The 23662-nt window shown below is 42.5% G+C and overlaps 1 protein-coding gene across 6 annotated transcripts in view; it reads right to left on the bottom strand.

The window, feature by feature from the left end:
- Positions 1–23662, bottom strand: part of celf2 (cugbp, Elav-like family member 2) — a 262520-nt gene that overhangs the window by 81713 nt on the left and 157145 nt on the right. For all 6 annotated transcript variants that reach the window (XM_079263083.1, XM_079263084.1, XM_079263086.1 and 3 more), the window contains one exon: positions 5559–5641. In XM_079263083.1, coding sequence (XP_079119209.1) covers positions 5559–5641 — 83 coding nt within the window. The remainder of the gene's footprint in view (positions 1–5558; positions 5642–23662) is intronic.

Here is a 23662-nt window from a genome sequence, read left to right as displayed (position 1 = left end):
TATGCTCTTGGCTAGCGCCCTCCGGTTGGCTTTTGGAAATGATTGAAATCTTGCTACACAGAAGAAAAAGAGAACCTTGGGTTCATCTTGTTTTAGCGTGGTGAACGCCATCATGATGGTGGACTTCCAGGCTAATCCACATAAATTCGGGGCCTAATTTTGCTTCCAATGAAACCTACTTTCTCCATTGTAGTTTCGTCCAACAGGGTCAAAAGCCAAACATTTTTCAGCTTTGTGTTGCGTCGCAAACCCCAGTAAATTTCACATGCATGAATGCTGTCTGTTGCTTGGCTGCAGGAGGGCGGTGACCTCATTGCAAGTTTCATAGAAAACAAATGAAGATGAAGTGTGTCGAGCCCATGACATAACAGTTTTCATATTTCTTACCTATGTAAAGTGTTTGGAGCTATTAAACAATTAAAAGATGGTTTAAGAAAATAAAGATCCTTAAAAAACTCCATTGGTTCACTGTGAGTCTACGTTTCTGGGTCTGATTTCAGAAGTCTCTAGAAATTGTTGCTCTCCATTTTACTTTCTTTTTTAAACTTTACAAAAAAAGAAAAGTTCAGACTTCTTACCAAATCTGTTGGTACAGTCAATGCACAACAGCATTCTCTGTTTGGGAAGCAGTGGAGGTTATCTAATGTCTACAATTTATTAGCACACCATGGGTACAAAGAGAAACCCACGGCTATATGAACACTCCTGCTCTTGCAGCCCTGGGTGGAATACAACTGATACCAGTCATTTGGTAAGCTAATAGCAATCAAAGCAGGTATAATTTTGGACCCTCAAAGCAAGCAATTAACTATTCAAATGTTTTTAACTGCTGGTGGCAGCATGTCGTGATAATTGTCCTCTAAATGTTTATGCACAAGTGAGGACATGCATGCTAGTTGTGGGAGGATGGAACACATGTTATGACAGAATATAGTTGACTCGGAATAAAAAATGTGAAGTTGATTGTTGGAAATTTGGAAAACAAGATTTTGTGCAAGCTAATGGCTGAAGTAGCAAGGTAGCTACCGCCTAGCTGGATATCTATAGAGGATACCTCCCGACATATCACAGAATCTGGACCATTTCCATCCATCCATCCATCCATCCATCCATCCATCTTCTGCCGCTTATCCGGGGTCGGGTCGCGGGGGCAGCAGCCTAAGCAGGGAAGCCCAGACTTCCCTCTCCCCAGCCACATTTGCCAACTCTGTGGGGGTGATTCCGAGGCGTTCCCAGGCCAGCCGAGAGATGTAATCCCTCCAGCGCGTCCTGGGTCTTCCCCGGGGTCTCCTCCCAGTGGGACGTGCCTGGAACACCTCACCAGGGAGGCGTCCAGGAGGCATCCTGACCAGATGCCCGAGCCACCTCAACTGGTTCCTCTCGATGCGAAGGAGCAGCGGCTCTACTCTGAGCCCCTCCCGGATGACCGAGCTCCTCACCCTATCTCTAAGGGAGAGCCCAGCCACCCTGCGGAGGAAACTCATTTCAGCCGCCTGTATACGAGACCTGAGCCGTCACCTTGTCGTGGTGGAGGGGTTTGTGCGTCCCGAAGATCCTAGCAGCTATGTTGTCGGGGGCTTTATGCCCCTGGTAGGGTCACCCATGGCAAACAGGTGTCTAGGGGAGGGACCAGACCAAGCACGGCTCATAGACCCCTATGATGACGACCAACCTGGGCATGAATGTTCCCTTGCCCGGACGCGGGTTACCGGGACCCCCTCTCTGGAGCCAGGCCTGGAGGCGGGGTACGAGAGCGAGCGTCTGGTGGCCGGGCCTTCGCCCATGGGGCCCGGTCGGGCTCAGCCCGAAAGGGTTACATGGGCCCCACCTCCCGTGGGCTCACCATCTGCGGGAGGAGCCGTAGGGGTCGGGTGCAATGTGAGCTGGGCGGCAGCAAGGGGCGGGGACCCTGGCGGTCCGATCCCCGGCTACAGAAGCTGGCTCTAGGGACGTGGAACGTCACCTCTCTGGTGGGGAAGGAGCCTGAGCTTGTGCGCGAGGTTGAGCGGTTCCGACTAGATATAGTTGGACTCACCTCGACGCATGGCTTGGGCTCTGGAACCAGTACCCTCGAGAGGGGCTGGACCTTCTTCCACTCTGGAGTTGCTCATGGTGAGAGGCGCCGAGCAGGTGTGGGCATTCTTATCAGCCCCCAGCTTGGTGCCTGCACGTTGGGGTTTACCCCGGTGGATGAAAGGGTAGTTTCCCTCCGCCTCCGGGTGGGGGGACGGGTCCTGACTGTTGTCTGTGCTTATGCACCGAACAGCAGTTCAGAGTACCCACCCTTTCTGGGGTCCTTGGAGGGAGTGCTGGAGGGTGCTCCTTCTGGGGACTCCATTGTTCTGCTGGGGGACTTCAATGCTCACGTGGGCAATGACAGTGAGACCTGGAGGGGAGTGATTGGGAGGCATGGTCCCCTCCCCCTCTGAACCCAAATGGTGTTTTGTTATTGGACTTCTGTGCTCGTCATGGATTGTCTATAACGAACACCATGTTCCAGCATAAGAGTGTCCATATGTACACCTGGCATCAGGATTCCCTGGGCCGCAGTTCAATGATCGACTTTGTAGTCGTATCGTCGGACCTGCGGCCACATGCCTTGGACACTCTGGTGAAGAGGGGGGCGGAGCTGTCAACTGATGGTGGGGGAGGAAGCCGGTCAGAGCTGGCAGGCCCAAACGTGTTGTGAGGGTCTGCTGGGAACGTCTGGCTGAGTCCCCTGTCAGAGCGAGCTTCAACTCCCACCTTCAGCAGAGCTTCGAACATGTCCCGGGTGAGGTGGGGGACATTGAGTCCGAATGGGCTGTGTTCCGTGCCTCTATTGCTGAGGCGGCCAGCCGGAGCTGTGGCTGTAAGGTCGTTGGTGCCTGTCGTGGCGGTAATCCCAGGACTCGTTGGTGGACACCAGCAGTGAGGGATGCCGTCAAGCTGAAGAAGGAGTCCTATCGGGCCTTCTTGGCCTGTGGGACTCTGGAGGCAGCTGATGGGTACCGACGGGCTAAGCGGCATGCGGCTTCGGCTGTTGCCGAGGCAAAAACTCGGGCATGGGAGGAGTTCGGCGAGGCCATGGAGAAAGACTTCCGGACGGCTTCGAGGAGATTCTGGTCCACCATCCGGCGGCTCAGGAGGGGGAAGCAGTGCTCCATCAATACTGTGTACAGTGGAGGTGGGGAGCTGCTGACCTCAACTCGGGACGTTGTGGGTCGGTGGAGGGAATACTTCGAAGACCTCCTCAATCCTACCAACACGTCTTCCCATGAGGGAGCAGAGCTGGTGGACTCAGGGGTGGACTCTCCTATCTCTGGGGCTGAAGTTGCTGAGGTGGTCAAAAAGCTCCTTGGCGGCAAGGCCCCAGGGGTGGATGAGATCCGCCCGGAGTTCCTTAAGGCTCTGGATGCTATGGGGCTGTCCTGGCTGACACGCCTCTGCAGCATCGCGTGGACATCGCGGAGGCAGTACCGCTGGATTGGCAGACTGGGGTGGTGGTCCCCCTTTTTAAGAAGGGGGACCGGAGGGTGTGTTCCAATTACAGGGGAATCACACTCCTCAGCCTCCCTGGTAAGGTCTATTCAGGGGTCCTGGAGAGGAGGGTCCGCCGGATAGTCGAATCCCGGATTGAGGAGGAGCAGTGTGGTTTTCGTCCTGGTCGCGGAACAGTGGACCAGCTCTATACCCTCTCTGGGGTCCTGGGGGGGGCATGGGAGTTTGCCCAACCAGTCTACATGTGCTTTGTGGACCTGGAGAAGGCATTCGACCGTGTCCCCCGGGGGCTCCTGTGGGGGGTACTCTGGGAGTATGGGGTACCGGACCCCCTTGTACGAGCTGTCCGGTCCCTGTACGACAGGTGTCAGAGCTTGGTCCGCATTGCCGGTAGTAAGTCGGATTCGTTTCCGGTGAGGGTTGGACTCCGCCAAGGCTGCCCTTTATCACCGATTCTGTTCATAACTTATATGGACAGAATTTCTAGGCGCAGCCGAGGTGTTGAGGGGATCCAACTTGGTGGCCTCAGGATTGGGTCCCTGCTTTTTGCGGATTACGTTGTCCTGTTGGCTTCATCTGGTCGTGAACTCCAGCTCTCGCTTGAGCGATTCAGGTCCTGCCTCAAGTGGAGGAGTTTAAATATCTCGGGGTCTTGTTCACGAGTGAGGGAAGGATGGAGCGCGAGATCGACAGACGGATCGGTGCGGCGTCTGCAGTAATGTGGGCTCTGCGCCGGTCTGTCGTGGTGAAGAAGGAGCTAAGCCAGAAGGTGAAGCTCTCGATTTACCAGTCGATCTACGTTCCTACCCTCACCTATGGTCATGAGCTGTGGGTCGTGACCGAAAGAACGAGATCTGGACCATTTCTGGTGCATATTGAGACAAGTTTTGTATCAAGTAATATATGGCAATAAGAGGACACATATTGTGTACGTCTGAGTTTTGTCATATATTGAGCTCCTAATATGAACTGTGATCATGTCCGGAAGTATCTGGGTCCAGATACAGAAAGGGCCAGAATCCTGATGTGTTTGTAGGGGATATTTCTCCAAGTCTTAGAAGAATCTGGACTATTTGTGGTAACTAATCTCCTTTTTTCCGCAGGTCTTCCTGAATAAGTGCAGTTGTACATGTTGATCTGTCTTTCCTGTCGTCTCCACCCCAACCAGTCGAGGCAGATGGCTGCCCTCCCTGAGCCGGGTTCTGCCGGAGGTTTTCATCCTGTTAAAGGAGAGTTTTTTCCTTCTCACTGTCGCCGCGTGCAGCTCAGGATGGGGGATTGGATCGAAGTCATGACTCGATGCAATCAGTTGGTTTCTATTATAGGATATGTATGAATTGACTCGAAATGATGTGTATGTTGATTTGTGTATGTAAAGTGTCCTGTGACAACATTGTTGTGAAGTGGCGCTATACAAATAAATAAAGTTGAACTACCCAGAGTGGTCCTTATATGCCATACCTGGTGACATACAAATGCAAGATACTGCATATGGACATATATTGTATGTAATCATGTTCATATAATTGACTCTGATGTTGGAGTTGATTCACAATGTCTTAACAAAGCTCCTGCACACTCCTGATTGAAGCATTTTAAACCAATATAGTATTTAGTTGAAGAGCTCGAGCTGCTTCCAACACTACAGTGTGAAAGTAATAAGCATCCATTTTTAAAAAAAAATAAATTGTCAAGAAAACATTTGGTGTAATTGATAGAATTTACAGAAACATCAAAACTCACCAGAAAAGACCCTCAGGATGGTTCCAGGCCTTCATGGTAAGAGCAATGAATGTGAACAAGACTATTTGTTTACAAGAAAATCCCATCGGGCAACTCGAACATGTGCTTCTTCGCCCATCAACTCAACGCTTTCTCACACAAACCAACTCTGACAGTCAGTTGCTCACCTGCTCACACAATCGGTCACTCACGCTTGCAAATGCGCTGTGGCAGCAGTGCACACTGCTGCACTCACAGAGAAAACACAGGTTTGGGCGAGGTCGCCTTAGGATGCTGCTGTGAGTGTGTGATTAGAGGAGAAAGTGAGCAGAGAGGAATCGAGGACACGCACTCACCCCTGTTAAGGTCTTTATGTTATGCAGTGCATTCTGGGCTTCAAGGGCAGCTTTCCTTGTGTAAAACGTGACAAAACAGCAGCCTGGGGAAACAGAGAGAAACAGACAGGGGAGGGATGAGCACAAGGAACAACACTGAGCTTTTTTTCTATTCATCTGCTTGGCATCACCTGTCGACACTGGCAGACGCTGAGTGAATGTTAAGGACGAAACCTCCTGGTGGAAATGGGGAGAAGGCTTTTGGATTTGTTTCAATGCTTGATGACTTGAGCCTGGAGGAAGTGTGCGCACATGGAGATGCATGTGCACAAACAAGCAAAGAGACGGGGAGAGAAAAGTGGCGAAGAAAAGCTTTTCTCATTAATCCTCGAGTAATCTGGGAACAGTTGCTTTGTCACTCATTCTCTCAACAAAAGCAGTCATTCGTGTATTTACTGCTCACACTAACTCACTCATTTAGTCTCTTGTTTCCATTTTGATGTTGCTATTAGGAGGTTCTTGTTATTTGGGAATTTGAGAAGTGAAAAAACTGAGTAAACATAGATGTTTCTACAGCTTGACTTGTGTTAAAACATGATTTTCATTTCCTTCTTGAAGTTAAATCCAGTTGGTGAAAGCATCAAATCCATTCAATTCAGTTTCCATTCCAGCAACCACACCTAGGTCCACATTTAATGAGGTGCGCACATGATCACTAACTTATACACACCCAAACCCACACATGAAAGAAAGGAGAGGCTGTACAGAGGATGCAAAGAATCACATGTACACGAATTGTTGTTTGGACCTGAAACAGCTCAATGGCAGGTAAATATCATGCTTGGTTTAAAAAGGACTGTTTTGACCAGGTAGAACTTAGTTCAAACCCAGGAGGGCTGCAGTCCTGCAGTTTTCCATGTTTCCCTGCTACAACACACGTGACTGATGCGACATGGATCCCACAGTCTATGAACTTCTGCACCATGAGCAGCAGGGCTGTAACGATATGCATTTGTCCTGATTCGATTCAGATTTTTTGTGTTGATTTGATTTAAACTGCAATTCTCAATAATCTTCAATATTGCTGAGTTTTGTAGATAAAAAACAAAATTAAAAAAAAGTACAAAACATTTAGCTCGTCATTTTTCTTGATTTCAATGAGGAAAAAAACAACACAGTAGCCAGACCATCATTCTGCTGCTATAATGCCAAAGATGACAAGTAAAAAGATCAATAAAAACAATAAAAAGGATTAATTTTATAATGACTTTTTTTTTTTTTTTTTGGAAAAATAATCGATTTTTTTAACAAAAAAATAATTGATTTTATAATTGTGAAGCAAAAAAAACACAATATTTGATTTTTCAATTCAATTTTCCCACCCCTAATGAGCAGGGATACATGGAAAACATGCACGGCCTCAACTCTCATCGAACCAAATAGCATCGCCCGTGTACGAAAGCAGCAGAGAGATTACAAACAAGGCCTAAGAGGTAAAAGTCTTATGAGGGCTTAAAACTTTCTATAGAAGATGAGTGTCTTCCAGGGTGCCCCGTGTTAGACTGTGTTCCTAGAAATGCCAGAGAACTCACCAACATGTTAACATGTGACATGTTAACCTTGTCACACATTAAGAACTTTACGCTTCATGAGTTCACCTGATTAGGGAAGAGAATATGGAGTGGGACGTGGAGCCACAGGTGATGCTCTGGCATCAACATCCTCCCACAAACTGCTGCAGGTTCATATGTTTCATGCTGCTGCTTCCAGTTTTGCCTATCTGTTAATTTCGCAGTCTATTTATTGGTCCAGAGACGAGCAGAGAGCTCCATTGTTTACATCTGCTTTGTTGTCCTCCCCATTGTGTTTACGACACAAATCAAATCAGTGTGAATGAGGCAGACTGGTTGCGGTTTTGTTGCCCGTATCACAGGCGTCAGCCCTTATGACACTTGCCCTGCAGTGCATCTTAGTGAAATCCAACAGTGAGCATCTGGAGCAGGTTTAGCATCCGAATCCCAGAGTCCCTTTGATGAGCCTGGGAGCGTAATGGATCTGAATTCCTGCGGTGTCCTCTGGGTGCCAGGGCTGTTGAATAGTTGGCCCTCAGCCTAGCGTCAGCAACGTGATTGGTGTTGTGATTCGGATGGTGCAGTGCCTGTGTATTAACAGGGATAACATTCAGCTTAGGCTTTTCTTCTATGACCCCCAGTGTTAAAGGCAGCTCGGTGTGTCACTTCACTAAACCCCAAGCCTGCAGATTCAACCATCAGCACCAATTTACCACCAAGAGATTCCCACCAGCTTCCACTGGTTGAAAGCAGTGAGATAAGAGGAGAAATTAGTCATGACTGACAGCCTATCGCTGAGTAGAAATGATATAATTCAGTGCATGTGGGAACTGATATGGTCAACAGACGCATAACTCAAAGCTGAAGTGGTGGTTTTCTCATAATGCAGACTTTTTGCAGAGCTGCATTAGCTTTGTTTTGCATTATTATGAGAAAAAACTGGACTTGGAGAGGATTAGGATGAAAAAAAACATCCATAGATTGCTTTCAACTTAGATAAAAGGGAAATAAAAGCTCTAAAAAACTAAGAGTAAAGCATTCTCATGAAAATAAAGTGACAGGATTAAACTTCTAAATATGGAAATTAACTTATTATGTAACTTTTTGTTGTTTTTACAAATTAAATATTTTAAGAAAGACTTGCATAGATAGTCAACACTGTATGCAGGTTCTTTTGCTTTAAAATACAGAAAGGACAGGAAGTCCATGAAGGACTCATCTAAAAGGAAAATCAGTCATTATCCTCTTTATCTTTGCGTTTCATAGCAGATTGTAACTATCTATAATGCAAACCTTCACCTCCTGCTCCCAGAAGAGCTGCTTCTTGTTAACAGAAGTGCTCAAAGACTACATCTTCCATCAAGGTCAAAGCTGTTTTTCACTTATTTTGATCTGCAGGAAAACTGAATGGTTTCTTCCTTTATTCATGTTCTGTCTCTCCACCAAAACTTACAAAAATGCTGCTGCTACAAAACCAACTAAATGCTTTTTTTTCTGCTCTGAGAATCGACTCAGAGTTTATAGACAGTTTACATCAGGCATGTGCTGTGAAACTCTCGAGTTCAGCAGGCAGACAGTCGAAAACTGTGTCAAACACACAAACGATCATTTAAATGTGCAGACAGGTAAGTTCTGCTTAATCTAACACAATCAAGACCGTAAGACACCATTAAAACTTGTCACACTAGCGAAATGATTAAATAGCAGTCCTCCAGACTATGTAACTTTGTTTGCCATGACAACTAATCGCGCTTGTTGACATTTTTCCTCAAAAGAAAGACATTGCAGGCTCATTCCTCCAGTGAGAATATCAACCAACGTCCGTAGACCACTGGTATCGTGCAGCAACGTAAAAAGACAGCGTAGCGGTTTGCCTTATTACGTATGATTTTACATGGGGGAACGGACTGCACATGTGCAAACACAACGTTCCTACAATATGAAAGGAAAAGGCAGAGCAGGATTGATAAGTCACGTGAAGTGCTTTGAGTGGTTGGCAGGACTGGAAAAGCGCTGTATAAGCACAAGTCCATTCACCATTTACCATTACCCTGACAACACATCACTGGTTTGCATTGTTGTCATTTTAGGAAGAGCCTTTCAAATGATCAGCTTTGAGCAATGTAAAAGCATTTGTGTGTAAATTAAGACATGTCAAAGTCAACCCAACATTAAAACCCAACATCTGTGCAAAGTTCAAGGTTTTTAAATCGCCATTTCTGCAGACAGTCCAGCTACATTGGGAATCTTGTGCAGTGCTCTCAGGGTCATCAGATGCAGGTATTTAAAAACAAAATAGAAAAAAAAAGTAAGTACATTAAAATTAAGTATAAAAAATACAAATATCTACAACAAGAAGACACTATGCAACATGTTACACTTATGAAAGAAGGAAAAAAAGAAAAAAAGTCAGAATATTGCACTCCTGAAATAGTAGATAACATGCCAACCAGGAAAAATCTGCAGGCAATCATGGATTATATATTGCTCACGTTGCTAAAGTGACTTAGTGTTTGATTATTTTGTGAAGCTCCATGTTTTTAGCCCTCAGTCTGACTGTGGCCGGGAAGAAGCTGTTGAAAAAGCGAGTTCTGTGGGTTATGATGCTGTTTCTCAGGTTGTACCCGTACTGTTTATGTCTGAGCAGAGAGTGAGCTGGACAGAGGGGGTCTCTGATAATACTCTGGTTTTTTTACATGCAGTCCATAGACGGAAGATGTGCAGATTAGAAGACCTGAGACGGGTTCGAAACCATAGATTGTAAATAAAAAAATGGACACATCCACCGTTACTGATAGGAAGCCAAATAAAGTTCAACAATACAGATCTGATCCTTGCTTCCTGATGTCTTTCCTCCTGCTTCTCTGTCATTTATGGTTCCATTTGCTGGCACCTCACTCTTAATTCTGATGTCACTAACCTGGACCAATCACATTCTTGCTAAGTTTTTGCATCAGTCTGATCCTTATTCATTTAAATTCACTTGTGTTCTGTCATCCTTTCTGCAGAATGACTCCCTTTCTCCCTACTCCTTCCCTAGCTTCTTCAGACTTAAAAAGTTGTCTCCTATCCCAGGGGCTTCTCAGTCTGGTCCTACGAGGGCTGCAGTCCTGCAGGTTTTCAGTGTATCCCTGCTCCAACACAAATGACTCAATAATGAGTCATTGTGCAGAACTTCATTGGTCTTTTATTTGGAGCCTAATTAGCCAAAAAGGTGAATTCATCTCTTGCCACATCCTGGCTCCTGCATACTCCCACTCAAACGGCATCTTTTGGCTCATAGAATACTAAATAAAAATACTGTGTTCATCAAGTGTTTCCACCACGAAAAGATCCTTTTTAAATTTACTGTGACAGAAAAATCTGAAAGATGTCATTTTAATAAATCTTTTACACTCGTTTGTATAAATGATGACGAGATTTTAGAAAATATTTGATTATTACAACTAAAGTGATGATTAAATGTGAAAAGTAAAGCAAGTTTTGTAAATGCAAACAGACAATTATACTTTTTTTCCTCAATAGTTGTTCATTTTCCGATGATCCTCCATTGTTTCCTTTTTTTTTTTTTTTTTTTTTTTTAAATTGGAGCCGAATCCCAAGTTTTATCAGTGTTTCTTCAGCATTATTGGACAAATATCACCTATGTAGGCAGTTGGTGAGGTGATGATTTATAAACGATGCATTGTGACCAAGAACATGGTATTTATAGTTGATTTAGAACTACATAAAAATCCGTCACATTTATTTGCACGTGAACATCTGAAGTTTACACAGTTAAACTTTTACACTGAATATTTGTTAGAATCACAGACTGTATATAAAAGATGGGCAGAGCCTCCATGACGTCACCTGTAGCTTAATGAAAAGCAGAAGTGAAGCTCATTGGACGATTCCCACGTCACCATTTTGGCAGTGTCACACATGTCATTGCAACCAGCAAATACAAAAATGGGCAAAGAGGTAGAGCTGAAAGGGGGCTGTCATCACGAGGGTTAATGATTGACATCTATCAAAGTCCGACTTGCCTGTCGCTAAGAGCTAACCTGGAGCTAACCAGCTGACAGAGGTTTGGTGCGCTGTTAACTGGCTAAAATCCATGATGTGCTACATTCTGCCTTCTTGTAGCTGGATAATAGGTACCTGCAAATCAAAAGCAAATGCCTCTGATTATGCCAAATTTTGAGATTAAATTACTGCTAAATGTATGCGTTATAAGAATTCACTCACCCCACAGTTGTCATGAAGGTAAACCTCTTTATTGTGACCTATTAAACGTAAGATATTCTTTATACCAGGCTGTAAACATGTTTATTCCTACTGTGAAGTTGGTCTTTTTAACATGGGAGTCTATGGAGATTTGCTCTGATTCAGAGCCCCTAGTGGATGAAGGGGAAACTGCAATTTTTGACACTTCTACACAGGCTTCACTTTGGTCCAAAGGAAGTTGTCGCTTAGATAGTTAGAATTTGATTGTGTATACGAGGAGTAACACCTGGGGGTGTTGTCAGATTCTACATGAGATTTCTGGTGTCTGTAGAATTTTAAACATTATGTCTCAAAAGTGATTTTGTCTAGGGGAAAAAAAAAACAAACCAAAAAAATCTGTATCTTAACCACTTGGTTCATTTCAGGGTTGCAAGAAACCTGGAGTTTATCCCAGCAATTAGCAGGTGACAGACAGGTACACCCTGGAGAGGTGACCAGTCCACTGCAGGACCAACACACAGAGAGAAACAACCTCTCACGTTCATCCTACGGAGAATTTAATGACAATTAACGCAACATAAATGTCTTTGCACTGTGGGAGGAAGCCAGAGTACCTGGAGAGAGCCAAACCATTAACAGGGAAAAAACTCCACACATCATGCAGCCTCTGTTCAAACCCCTCCGCTGTTTAAGACTTGAACCAGCGACCTTCATGCTGTCTTTCACTTCATATCAAATGGTCTTTAAATTGTAAAGCCCAGGCTACAAAAAGGACATTTTTCTAGCAAAATTTACAACAGAGCCATCATTACACAAATACTGATTATCCCCTCTAAAGCTCAAATAGTTAATGGTAATTATGAACCCTTTCTGAAACATGTTAGTTCCTCATAAAACACGTTAACATATTAACACCACACAGGTTTTTTCCTGTGGAAGCTGAGTGTTTCTGACAGGAGGCTGGCAACGTGACTGCCATGTGAGGCACATTAACTTTAAACTGTACACTTCCTGCATGCTTGCTGCACATGAAGGCAATTCAGAGGGGAGCTTTTTAACATTGCCTCAGTATTGTACATTATTATTTCATTATAATTCCAATTGCACCTGTGTTCAAGCTTTGGCCCCTTGTGTGCTATTTGCAATTCTGGTAAGAGTGTATGAGGGTTAGCCGCTAGCTGCACACACCGCATTATGATTCCAGAGGCATTTCCCTCATATCTGTATAAGGGAGAGTTAGCTTTTGGTGTTAGCATTAGTGATTCTGACGGCATAAAATGTGCAGGGGAGGGTTGGCTGTTAAGCTGCGCTAGCCACAGCGTGTTGTGATTCCCAAGGTGTAGCCGGGGCCTGGGAGCCATGCGGCATGTGGCGGATCGTCCCAGGTGGTGAGCTGTCAAGATGAGGATCAAAGAGCAGAGGAGTGGACCTCACACACACACATTCCCCGCAGTGTTCCAGCTCCACCTGTTTAGGAGTCAGCACACTCGCAACTCAAAAACACATAAAAACTCCATCCAGCCAATGAGAGAACATACATCCTGAGTGTGTCTGCATGCACGCTTCTCATTAACGCCGAATGGCAACCCTGAGCGTGCGAAAAGGTGCTGCAGGCTGGGCATAAATACTTCTACCATCCACTTGTGTCTCCCTATTTTGTGTTTTTTTTGCAGCATAAACATTTACGTGGAGAAAGACAAGCCTCAGAGCGAGGAGATCCACTCTGTTTGTGGTGTTGAAAAGGGACTCTGAAAAAAACACACTAGAGACACACTCCAACTGAGGTGAAGAAATCTATTAGAAGGTGATGTGTGTGCGTGTGTGTGTGTGTGTGTGTGGATGTGTGTAACAGACAGACAGTAAGACAGGTGGAAAGGACACGAGGAAGAAGGGCAGTGGGAGCGCAACACCAAACAGACAGAAGAAGAAGAGGCGGAAGAAAAGGAGGTTGTGAGTGGAATAGAGAGCAGAGGAGGGAGATGCCTGTTCATGAATGCTTCATGGCTGTTGAAGGGGGCCTTTGACTGAGTGAAGATGCATGCCCCCCCCCCACCCCACCCGCCTCTGTCAACACATCCACCTCCTCAAACAGGTCGACCTGACTTTTCTGCTCCAGACAGCGGAGCTGCAGAGGAGCTGAAGGGGGCACACGTTGAGGTGCTGAATTTCAGCGTTTTATTCCAAATCTGGCCCAACGCGGTGCTCTCATGGTCCCCTTAAAGCTGTGATAAAAGCACAACAAAAGGGGCCACCCCTCAGCTCCAAGTGACCTTCTATAGTTAGACAGCGGATAAAGGGCATCGTGTGCTGCTGCGCCGCAGCGGGTCATGCTGGCTGAACTGCTGAGAGCCAAACAGGACCTGGCAAGAAAAGATCTCCTGAACTGATTCTGCTCAGCATCTATGTTCCTCGTCCACGCAAGCAGCCCGAAAACATAAACAGGAGCCGTCATTTCCTGACAGGTTTCCTCTAGCTTCATATGTGCTGTGTGTTATTTGCAACCAGATGTTTGATAATCTCGTCATTTTCTACCAGCTGCTGTGAAACCGACGCAGCTTCTCTTCTACATACGGAGACTATAAAGCCCTCTTTTACGTCTTCATGCCAGGTTTTCTTCTTAGTGTCGGATTCTGAAAATAAGATCAGCTTCTGCCCTTCAATTTTAATTTCTGTGAACCATTAAGTCATTGTTGTAATTTTTTTTTTTTTTATTGTAACTCTTAATTAAAAAGAGAATACCCATTGTCCCCTGCCACACAGCAGGTGGGGGGGTCATCACAGCTGGAGCACCAGTTAATCTACTTTGAAGACTTTCATTAGACAGTTTTTTTTTCCCCCTACCGCATGGAGAAACTGTCCCTAACTTCTTTTTAATGGTTCTTACATCGTTGGTGCTTCGTTTCAGAGTTCTTGTGTGATAAAAAAAAAAAAAAGACTGCACACCACTGAGTGGCCATAAAAAAACACTGATGAATACCAAAATCTATGTGGTTTGAAGGGTATGAACTCTGAAAACCAGATGGAGGAGTTTAGAAATTTTTTTTCAATACTTTTGTAATATTTTCTGAGATGTAAGGTAATTTTGAGCAAATTAAGGTTAATCTGAAAGCTTTACACAAACCTTTAAAAAGATAAATGACATTTTTATTTGTATGGCTTAACTAATCTCCAGTACACATATTAATGTGATGCTTCCTCTGATAAGACATCCAAAACATCTTTATTTAGACAAAAGCACAAACTTCCTCAGTCTCATGTCTAATTTTAAAAATAGCTGAACTTTTTGTCCAGTTTTATCTGTCATGACCAAACACCAAAAGCCAGAAGAGTAAAAAGAGACATCTCATCCTGTTCATGACATCATGATAAAACCTCAGGTTGAAGCCAAAAAAGGCCTCCACATGACACCAAACTAGTTTCACTGCAAAAACTGAAATAAAAATGCTTTTTTTTTTTTTTAAAGGTAAGATAATTCTTAGTTTTTATGCCAGAGAATTCATCTTGTTTTAAGGTTATTTTCCTTGTTTTGGGAAGTCTTGACAAGCCAAATGTTCTTGTTCTGTTGGCAGATACATTATCTTATTTTAAAGCAACATTTACCTCATTTTTGTATATTCTGTTCTTGTTTTTTAAGGCTGAGGTTTTGCAGTATTGGAGACGCGTGCAGTGTGAATAGTTTATATCTGTAAGGGGGTCAAGGCGCCAAATATTTCTCCATAGTTTAACCTGCAAACAGCTGTTTAAGACTGTAAACTGTACGGCACAATGGCTGCAAAGATAACAACTCACCGCTGAGGTCTACTTTGTACCAAATTGTCATACGGTTCTCGCATTTGTATGATTTTCCTTTAATCACTTGGATGTTTTTTTTTTTTGTTTTTTTTTTAAATGATTAAACGGACTTGTTGTCTTGCTGGTGTTTGAGGGCACTTGCTGACCCCAGCTTCATTTGCTCTGCTTCTCTTTGGGCATACCTAAACCATCTTTACCAACCAGTGTAGAATAACTTTCCTTCTCAACAATGTCGTCATTTTGGATGATAAATCCATGTCATATCTGACATGTATATTTTGCTGCCCTCAGGTCCTTGTTTAGTCATTCTGCTGCATAACTTCAGCTACTCCTGCAACCTAAAAAACAAAAGCACACCAGGAAAAGATCGGGTAAAAATGGTAACAGCTGACTAATGTGATCGACCAGAAATTCATCACAATCATGTGATCATCCAGTCATTTTTTATAAAAAAATGTTTTTCACAATACGTAAGAGGAACTGATGTATCGTTAAAAACTGAGTGACATCCTGCAAAAACTGTTCAAGTCTTGACTATTTATTCTTTGACTTTGAATGTAGTGCAGCTGCAAAAAAAGCACATTTTCAGCACAACAGATGATCCTTTTTATCTCAAGTGAACTACATGTGAATGCTAATCCACTTTGTTCCAGAAAACTAAAGAAATATGTGCGGTCTCTGCCATGCTTAATCTGTTTTTGCACATGTTTAAAGTATAAATTACAATCCAATTAGCCTAAAATATGTTTGGCAATGAACTGATCTATTGGAGTAGTATTTGGAGGTCTCTGGAGATAAAATTAACCTATCAGTCGTGTGGAAAATTTACATAATTTCTGATTGCTAAAAGTGCGAAAATCTTTGGTCTTTTTAAACATCCAGATTCACAACAGTATGATACAAATGTGTATGAGGGAAGGGGGTTGAATCAGCGCGGACTGAGGATGGAGGTGGGGTGACGGAAAAGCAGTCCAGCAGAGTGGAAGCATGGTTGTTACAAGGGGAAAAAGAGGCAGGTGGGTGAGTGGGGGGGTTTACAACAGAGCCACACCTCGAGCCCTTCCACTCAAGGCCGGATGCTTACAGTGACTCACTTTCTCTTCCTCCGTCACTCCAGTTCCTTTTTGTTTCCCTCCACTTTCCTTTTGACCCCTGGGGTTCCACTCAACCGCTGACCCACATTAACTACACCAATTACCGCTCACATGAGCCTCTGGGGGGCATGGGATACAACCTCCACCTCACGTTACTTCTTGCCCCCAAACTAACTGATCCCTTTCTGCTCTCTGCAGCTTTCAAAATGCTCCTTAATGTGGATAATTTATGCGTGTCAAAAAGCTGCTGAGTGACAGCAGAGACGAGCAGAAAACTACAGAGAGCACATTCTGAGTATAAAAGCCTAATAAAGAACAAATTTCCAGATGGAAAACAGGGAGAGGATGAGTGGATGGCTTCAAACAATGCTGCCACTCTGACGGGCATTTGGCTGATGTTCTAATCCTGTTAACGTAGGACTCGGTCCAGCAGCACTTCACAAATCTATACAATCCACTGGTTACTTTGGTGGAAAAGCACCAATTTCACCTCCTTCCAAATCCCCCCCTCACTCACTCCCACCCTGCAGAAACAACACGAGTGCTTGCTGGAAATCAAAGCAACATACTGGATGACCCCAAAGTGCTCAGAGGGGTGTAAGAAAATCCAACTCTGCAACTTCGCCTGTAACCAGGCAACTCTCTCTGTCGCTGAGGCATGCAAAAGTATAAACAGAGGGGAAAAAAAAACGAGAACAGAGATGAGCTGAGAATCCACACACAGAGAAAAGCTCCCATTAAAATCCACCTGCAGCTGCTCTCTAATTGGGCCTGGGTAGCCGACTAAAAAAGCTAACGTCTAGTTAAGGCGATATAATTGGCCGCTCTGCTTTAGGAAAGAATGAAATAAATCAGTCCCCCGTCTCAGGTCGGCCTCGTCTCAACTGAATCCATTAGAGCAGATAATTGTCTTGGACGGAAGAGTGTTCGCTTGGTGTTGCCATAGCCGAGAGAGAGAAGACAGTTGGCTTGCAAAGTGGATGTCTGCTGTTGGATGGCTGCGAGTCCCTGGATGCTGCATCAGAGTAACCCAGGCAGGGACATTTTGATCTGAGCAGTGGTCGAAAATCAGAAGCTGTAATCTGCCGGCATCCGTTTGTCTCCGAGCTTGAAATGATGTCTCCAATATTCACTGGATTTCTGCATTATCTTTCATTAGCAGTCAAAATGACATTTCAATCTGCAACATCCTCTTTGTCTTTCTGCCTCTCAGCACCTGTGGCTGTCTTCAGGCTCCTGCAGGGTTGGGTCCCGATTGGACTTGAGTAATATTGCAGACAGCAGCATCAAATTATGCGGGTGCAGGTGGATGCATATTTGCAGAATTGAATCTACGAATGATTCTGGCATTTGGCAAAGAAAAACGATGAAAAATAAGTGTTTATTTACAAACATATTGGGAAGGTAAGATTGATCAGAGAGGCGAATTCTAATGCCAGGTTTAAGCCACCAAACAGAAACCAGTTCATGTGTAATCAGCTCAGAAAGGATGCATTTTAATGCATCTAAATAATTCAACATTGTATTGAGCTGCACTGATCTACTTGACAGGCTTGAAATCAACAAAAAGAGCAGTAGAAATATATTTCCTGGTGATATGAGGAGGTCTCTGCAAGGTATTGGTCAAACCCAAATTAAATTTCCATATTTTACTGATTCTAAGTGGCAACAGATGTGAAACCAAGTCCATCCAATCATTTTACCACTTTAAAGCACAGTGTTTGCCAGTGATTCATACTAAAACTCAATCAGCACTTGTTTCATGAAGACATCCGTTTGGCTTTACATTAAAACATCTCATGACTTGTGATAATACCAAGATCTTTTGTGGAAGTATCATGCATGGATCTACCCTTCACTGGCTTTATAGCTCTATTATAACACCTGCTCACTTCCTCTGTTGCACCTGTAATAATTTCTGCAGCTCCTCAAGGCCTTTGTCAGTTGAACAAAACATGTTATTTTAGAGCACTTGCTGGAAAGACTGATGCTGCCTCTTCCTAGGAGGCCAGTCTCCATTCAACAGTGCTGGTCGGGGAACTATTTGCTTGCCGTTTCCTCCCATTTCTGGTCTAGCAGTACCTATCTCTTTCTAACTGAAACAATTTGACAACTATTTACTGAAATATCAGTCAGGTCTCATAGCCGGTTCCTAAAGCTAACCAAGTATTAAATGACAGAACAGTGAGAAAAGTTTGAAACTAAATAATATGTTGACATTTTTACCCAAATCAGGAATGTTAAAAGTCTGTCATCGAGGACATCAGTCCTGCAGGTATTGGATCCCTGTTCCAACACACCTGGCTTCTATTAAATGGATCGAAAAGCCAATAAAATTTTGCAAAATGGCTGATTCATTTGAGTCAGGCGTGTTGGAGCAGGGATATATTTAAAAACCTGCAGGATTTTGGGCCTATAGGACTGGATCGGGACATCCCACACTCTAAATGATAATTTAGTTGGAGATCCCTGGATCATACATGTGTGGAACTCAACCAAGACTCAATTCAATTCAGCTTTATTTATAAAACCCTTTGAAACAACCAAAGTTGGGACAAAGTGCAGCACATCAGCTAAAGAACCAGAGAGTATAATAATTAAATGATAACACAATAAAACAATAGATCATAAAAGAAATTTTTTTAAAAAACATATAATAATAATAATAATAATAATAATAATAATAATAATAATAATAATAATAATAAAGTAAATAAAACCAATCAAACCAAAATTAAAACCAAAATATAGCACACTGACCAGAACCAGACTCTTTTTTGGAAAAATAAATTGGCAAATAATTTATTTGGAAATAAATTGTTGAAGCAAAAAAAAATCATCCATTCAGAACCAGTTACCAACTTGGACAATGATACAAGCAATTTGGTTTTAAATGAGCTCAGTGATGGAATGTTTTATATGAACGTCAAAATGACGGAGTAGTAAAAAGTGCAAACACTCTATCACAACTATCCATGTTAAAACTGCATGTCAGCCCTTCTGCATCCAGTCTGTGGGAACGCCATATTGTAAAGGAACGTGAGAAAAATCTAAATACAGGACCTTCACTCTTCACGCTCAGGTTCGCATCCCACCATCCTGCTGGGAATGTTACTATTTTTTTTTTAAACTTTCATTGAATTTTAGCATTACAGCACACATTTTCACCCTCCTGTAAGGTGAAATATAAGCAACAAAGTTGAAATGGTCGACACTTAAACAGCCTGGCTCTCAGCTTCTCAGCTTGCAGGTGCTTTATGAAATGTTTCTAGCTGATTATTTAACAGCCATAACCATAATGGGCTTCTTTTTGTATATTTACACTGTAGCCATATCTCCATTTCTACAATCACAAACCCATGAGTACATCAGGGACATTTGCTACGTTTACATGGGAGTTTTAATTCATGATTAATTCTGAATAAAAGTTAATTACGCTTTTAAACTGATGAAAAATGACCATGTAAACACTTAATTCCTAATGCAAATTTCTATTTGGAATTTAACTTCATTCCGATGTAAGTGTCTGGTTTATTTGCATTTTAATTCCAAAATATTTAATTCCTCCGTCATGTAAACCTTCATTTGGAATTATTATTTTCATGTTAACTCATAGGAGAATACGTTCATTCTTAATTATTTCATTCCAAATGATTAATTCTGCATTAAAAAACATCATGTAACCATGGCCAATGTAAGATTCAGCACGAGAAGGAAATAGGAATCAAACTGCCGACTTTCTAAATGGAAATGGACTTTTTAACCTAGTTAAACAGTTTAAACCATTTTTTCTTTCTGGTTTCATGTCCATGCAGTGCAAACCTTGACAGTAACACTGGGTCCGGTACTGGTTTTGCAAGCATGCACTGGGATTTTATGTCTGTCTTTACTGTGAAGCACAAATTGCATAAAAGTTTCCATAAGTTTGTGGAATTTCTCCACAAAGACACAAGGTGTGTTGTGAGGCTGGAGGTCAGGTGGTGAGCTTAACCTCAGGTCGAAACACCAACCTGGGAATATTTTGAGCATTTTTGTATTTTAGGCCTGTTTTTACACATCATTTTATTCCACCGAAAACTATCTAGTGATGCTTTGATTTGGACTAAATTAAAGTGAATATACAATATTTATGCCATGTTTATATTGCATCATTAGATTTTATCAACGTTGTCTCAGTTGCATCTCCACCCGAAAAGGCAGTCAACAATATAAACAAGGCAGTGAACCAGATTTGTTTTCTACAATTAAATAAAAGAAAAAGAAACCAAACAAATAAACATTTAATTTAGTACAAAATTCATTCTGACCTTCTCCTGCCTTTATTTGCAGGTCAGGCTGACAAAAATCATTTAAAAGCAGCTTTGTGTTCCCCATCACTCTTAATAATCATTCCACTCAGTACAACTTCCACATCATCCAAATCCCCTCTGGTTCATATTCAAGCTGTTAAGACTTTTATATTTTTTAGATTATTTCCAGGTCATATTGTTCCAAATAGAGCCTCTTAATGAAGACATTAAACTTATTGTTTGTCAGCTGCTCATGTGGGCCATGCTGTATCATTAAGATAAATGACATAGCACATTCCCTGCCACAACACAGACGCACACACTGCAACAAACCCGTCACGGAGCTTACGGTTGTGGTGTAGTATGAGGACCATTTTCTGTTTACCCCTCTGGCTCTCCTTGTCTCATTCTCTTTTATCTCTCCCTCTATCTCCATCTCTCTATCAGTAGAAAATGGCAAATTGCTCCATTTCTCACCAAGTCCCCCTCCTCCCATGCTCATCCAGTCATCTGGTTATTAACTCCAAACACATTAAACCAACAGTATTGCTGTGATATTCCCCAAACTGTCCTAGTCAGCATAAATACACACACGTATCCTAGGTGCACACACCTGGGTCAAACTGCAAAATAGATTCTGCAGCATGTATTAACTGCTGTGGGAGTACACACAAAGTACTTACTAAGAACTTACTCAAGTAAAACAAACTTACTTCCAATTTGTGGTCTGTGATTAATTATATTTTGGCTTCTAAAGAAACTAAACAGGCTTTAAGGAGATCATTAAAGCATCTGCAGAACGTACTTTTGGAAGCTGAAATAATATTTGCAAAGATGATACTTTTTTGTGCCAAACACACTGGGAAAACGAGGTGTTTTGCAAAAGGAATTTTACTTTTGTCAGTCTGAAGCAGCCTCTCGAGCGGCACTTAAGACCCGCATGCGACGCCAGATGATGAGAATAGTAAGACAGCGGGATTACACTGATCCATAGATTTCCACTTGCTGGTGGGACGTGCAAAAATTGTAGTTTGGTTTAACCAAAGCTCCGAGCGAGTTTTAAGTCTCTGGTTTTATTTTTAGCTTTGCTTAATTAATCTGTAAATCTTCCATAGTAGTAGAATTTCTGCCAATGTCTGATTGAGTGAAGTCATATTTTACAACTCAGAATTATGATATAAATAAAATAAACTAGTTTTACTTTGAAAATGAGTCCTAGATTATTTCTGCTCGGTTAGTTGAGGACATAAAGTTTCTAACAGGATGAAAAAAAATATAAACAGAATTTTACTGTATTAAATGTAAAGAATTGAAGACTTTCACATAAGATTTTTTAAAGTGTACAATCTCACACTTTTATTTGCTGTTTGTGCGCATTTAAAACAAATGTTTAAAACTTAAGTAGATTCCTGTGTTTTTACTGAACAACTGGAACTGTACTTGTGTCGCTGTATTAACAGATATTCATGTGTTGCACTGAATAGGATCAACCAAGGCGGAACCAAAAAGGGAGATTTTCTGATTTATAAACTAAGCTCTGGGCTCACCTCTCCTGCTTTAAACCTTTAGCCTGACTGCATCAATCTGCCAGATCAGCAGACAGGTTTACTTGCAGCTGCAAGCTAATAAGAGCTGAAGCTAATGTGAATGTTGAGTTTCTCAAATGTGTAACAAGACGACTTTCATCTGATCCATATCAAATGTTAAGTGGAATACTTGCATGGATAAAAACTTAAATAATTGATTTGTGTTTGACATGGAAGATATGCTCAGCTTTGGCAGACTGACTTTTACTTCCCCTGAATGAAAGCAGATTCAGCATCCAACTTGCAACCTGTCTCATCTCTTAGTTCTTATTAGCCAGTAAAAGTCAGTCAGGTGTTGACCTGTTTTATCTTTCACTCACTTCTTCTTAAAATATCCACTTGTGTTTCAGTCTGAGGTCAGTGTGTCTATCTTCAGCTGCAGACATGAGAGGCAGTGTCATAAAACAAAATGCAGCTGCAACGTGCTGCTCTGGGCTGGATGTTAAACTTACGATGTGCGGTTTTTCAGCCCCAGGATGCTGTAGGGCTACAATGACTCCAGGAATGTGCATACAACTGTAAATATGTGTACATGTGTGTCTATGTGTTCTCAGAATGAGGCAGAAGTTTTAGGGTTGGAAACTTTGTGTTGTTTTGATGAGTAAAACTGATCCTTTTTGAAGGTTAAATGGATTATTTTCATAGATAAATCCTAAATGTTTCGGATGGCTGAAGAAAAACCACGTGTATCCAGTTACCAGCAGATGCTGATAAACTTAAATAATTTGTTTTACATGTGACTCCTCAAAAGTGGCTCAAATCAAAAGCTACTGAGATCATGTAAAGACGACTAAATTATCTGAATTCACCAAAGATCCAGTTTGTTTTGATGAGTTTATAAAATTCCTGGTGCCAGTAAATGCTTTTTGTTGTACAGTTTAATCTTTGTTGTCAGACGAGGAAGCAAACAATGGTTGTTGTTGATCGACTTGTTCTGAATTACAGCTGCAGCCATGAAACTTTTTGTCATGGTGTCGATAACGAGCGTGTTTAAACCCAAACTACTACTTTCCAGAGAAGGGAAAAGAAAGGAATGGTCTGGGTCAGCAGCGGGGCACCAGAATGGGCTCATTTGCCTCAGAAAGCTGAGACCTTTTTTTCAAAAGGCTCCAGCATTAATTTAGAACAAACAGCAAAGCAGGAGAGGCCACAGTTTTCCTGATGCTGGAGAGATTTTTCACACTGAAGCCAGATGAAGCCAACCAGCTTACTTAAGTCTTAGAACAACAATAAATAACAACACTTAAAGCTAACACATAACTAGACCAATAAGATTTCATCAAATGCTTCATTTCCTCTTAATCCAATGGAACTGAGGTGTTTCCAACCTTAAAGGCATCCTGGGTTTAGTTCAGACAGGATGGAAAGATGAGCCAATTCTTAAGCAGACACATAAGAATAGATTATTGAATATAATTTTAAGACCAACCTAAGAATAACTGGGGAGCTTTATTTATATTATTTATGGTTCTGGACTTTTAGCACTTATAGACAGTCAAGTCTGACCGACGGGTACAGAACACTTGATTGCTGGGAATTCCTATAGGATTGTTCAACAAAATATTAGTTTACCTACATTATTTA

This window comes from Telmatherina bonti (assembly GCF_933228915.1).
Source record: "Telmatherina bonti genome assembly, chromosome: 23".
NCBI classification, from domain to species: Eukaryota; Metazoa; Chordata; class Actinopteri; order Atheriniformes; family Telmatherinidae; genus Telmatherina; species Telmatherina bonti.
Note: the sequence above shows the minus strand (reverse complement) of the source record. Positions and strands in the feature narration are given on the sequence as shown.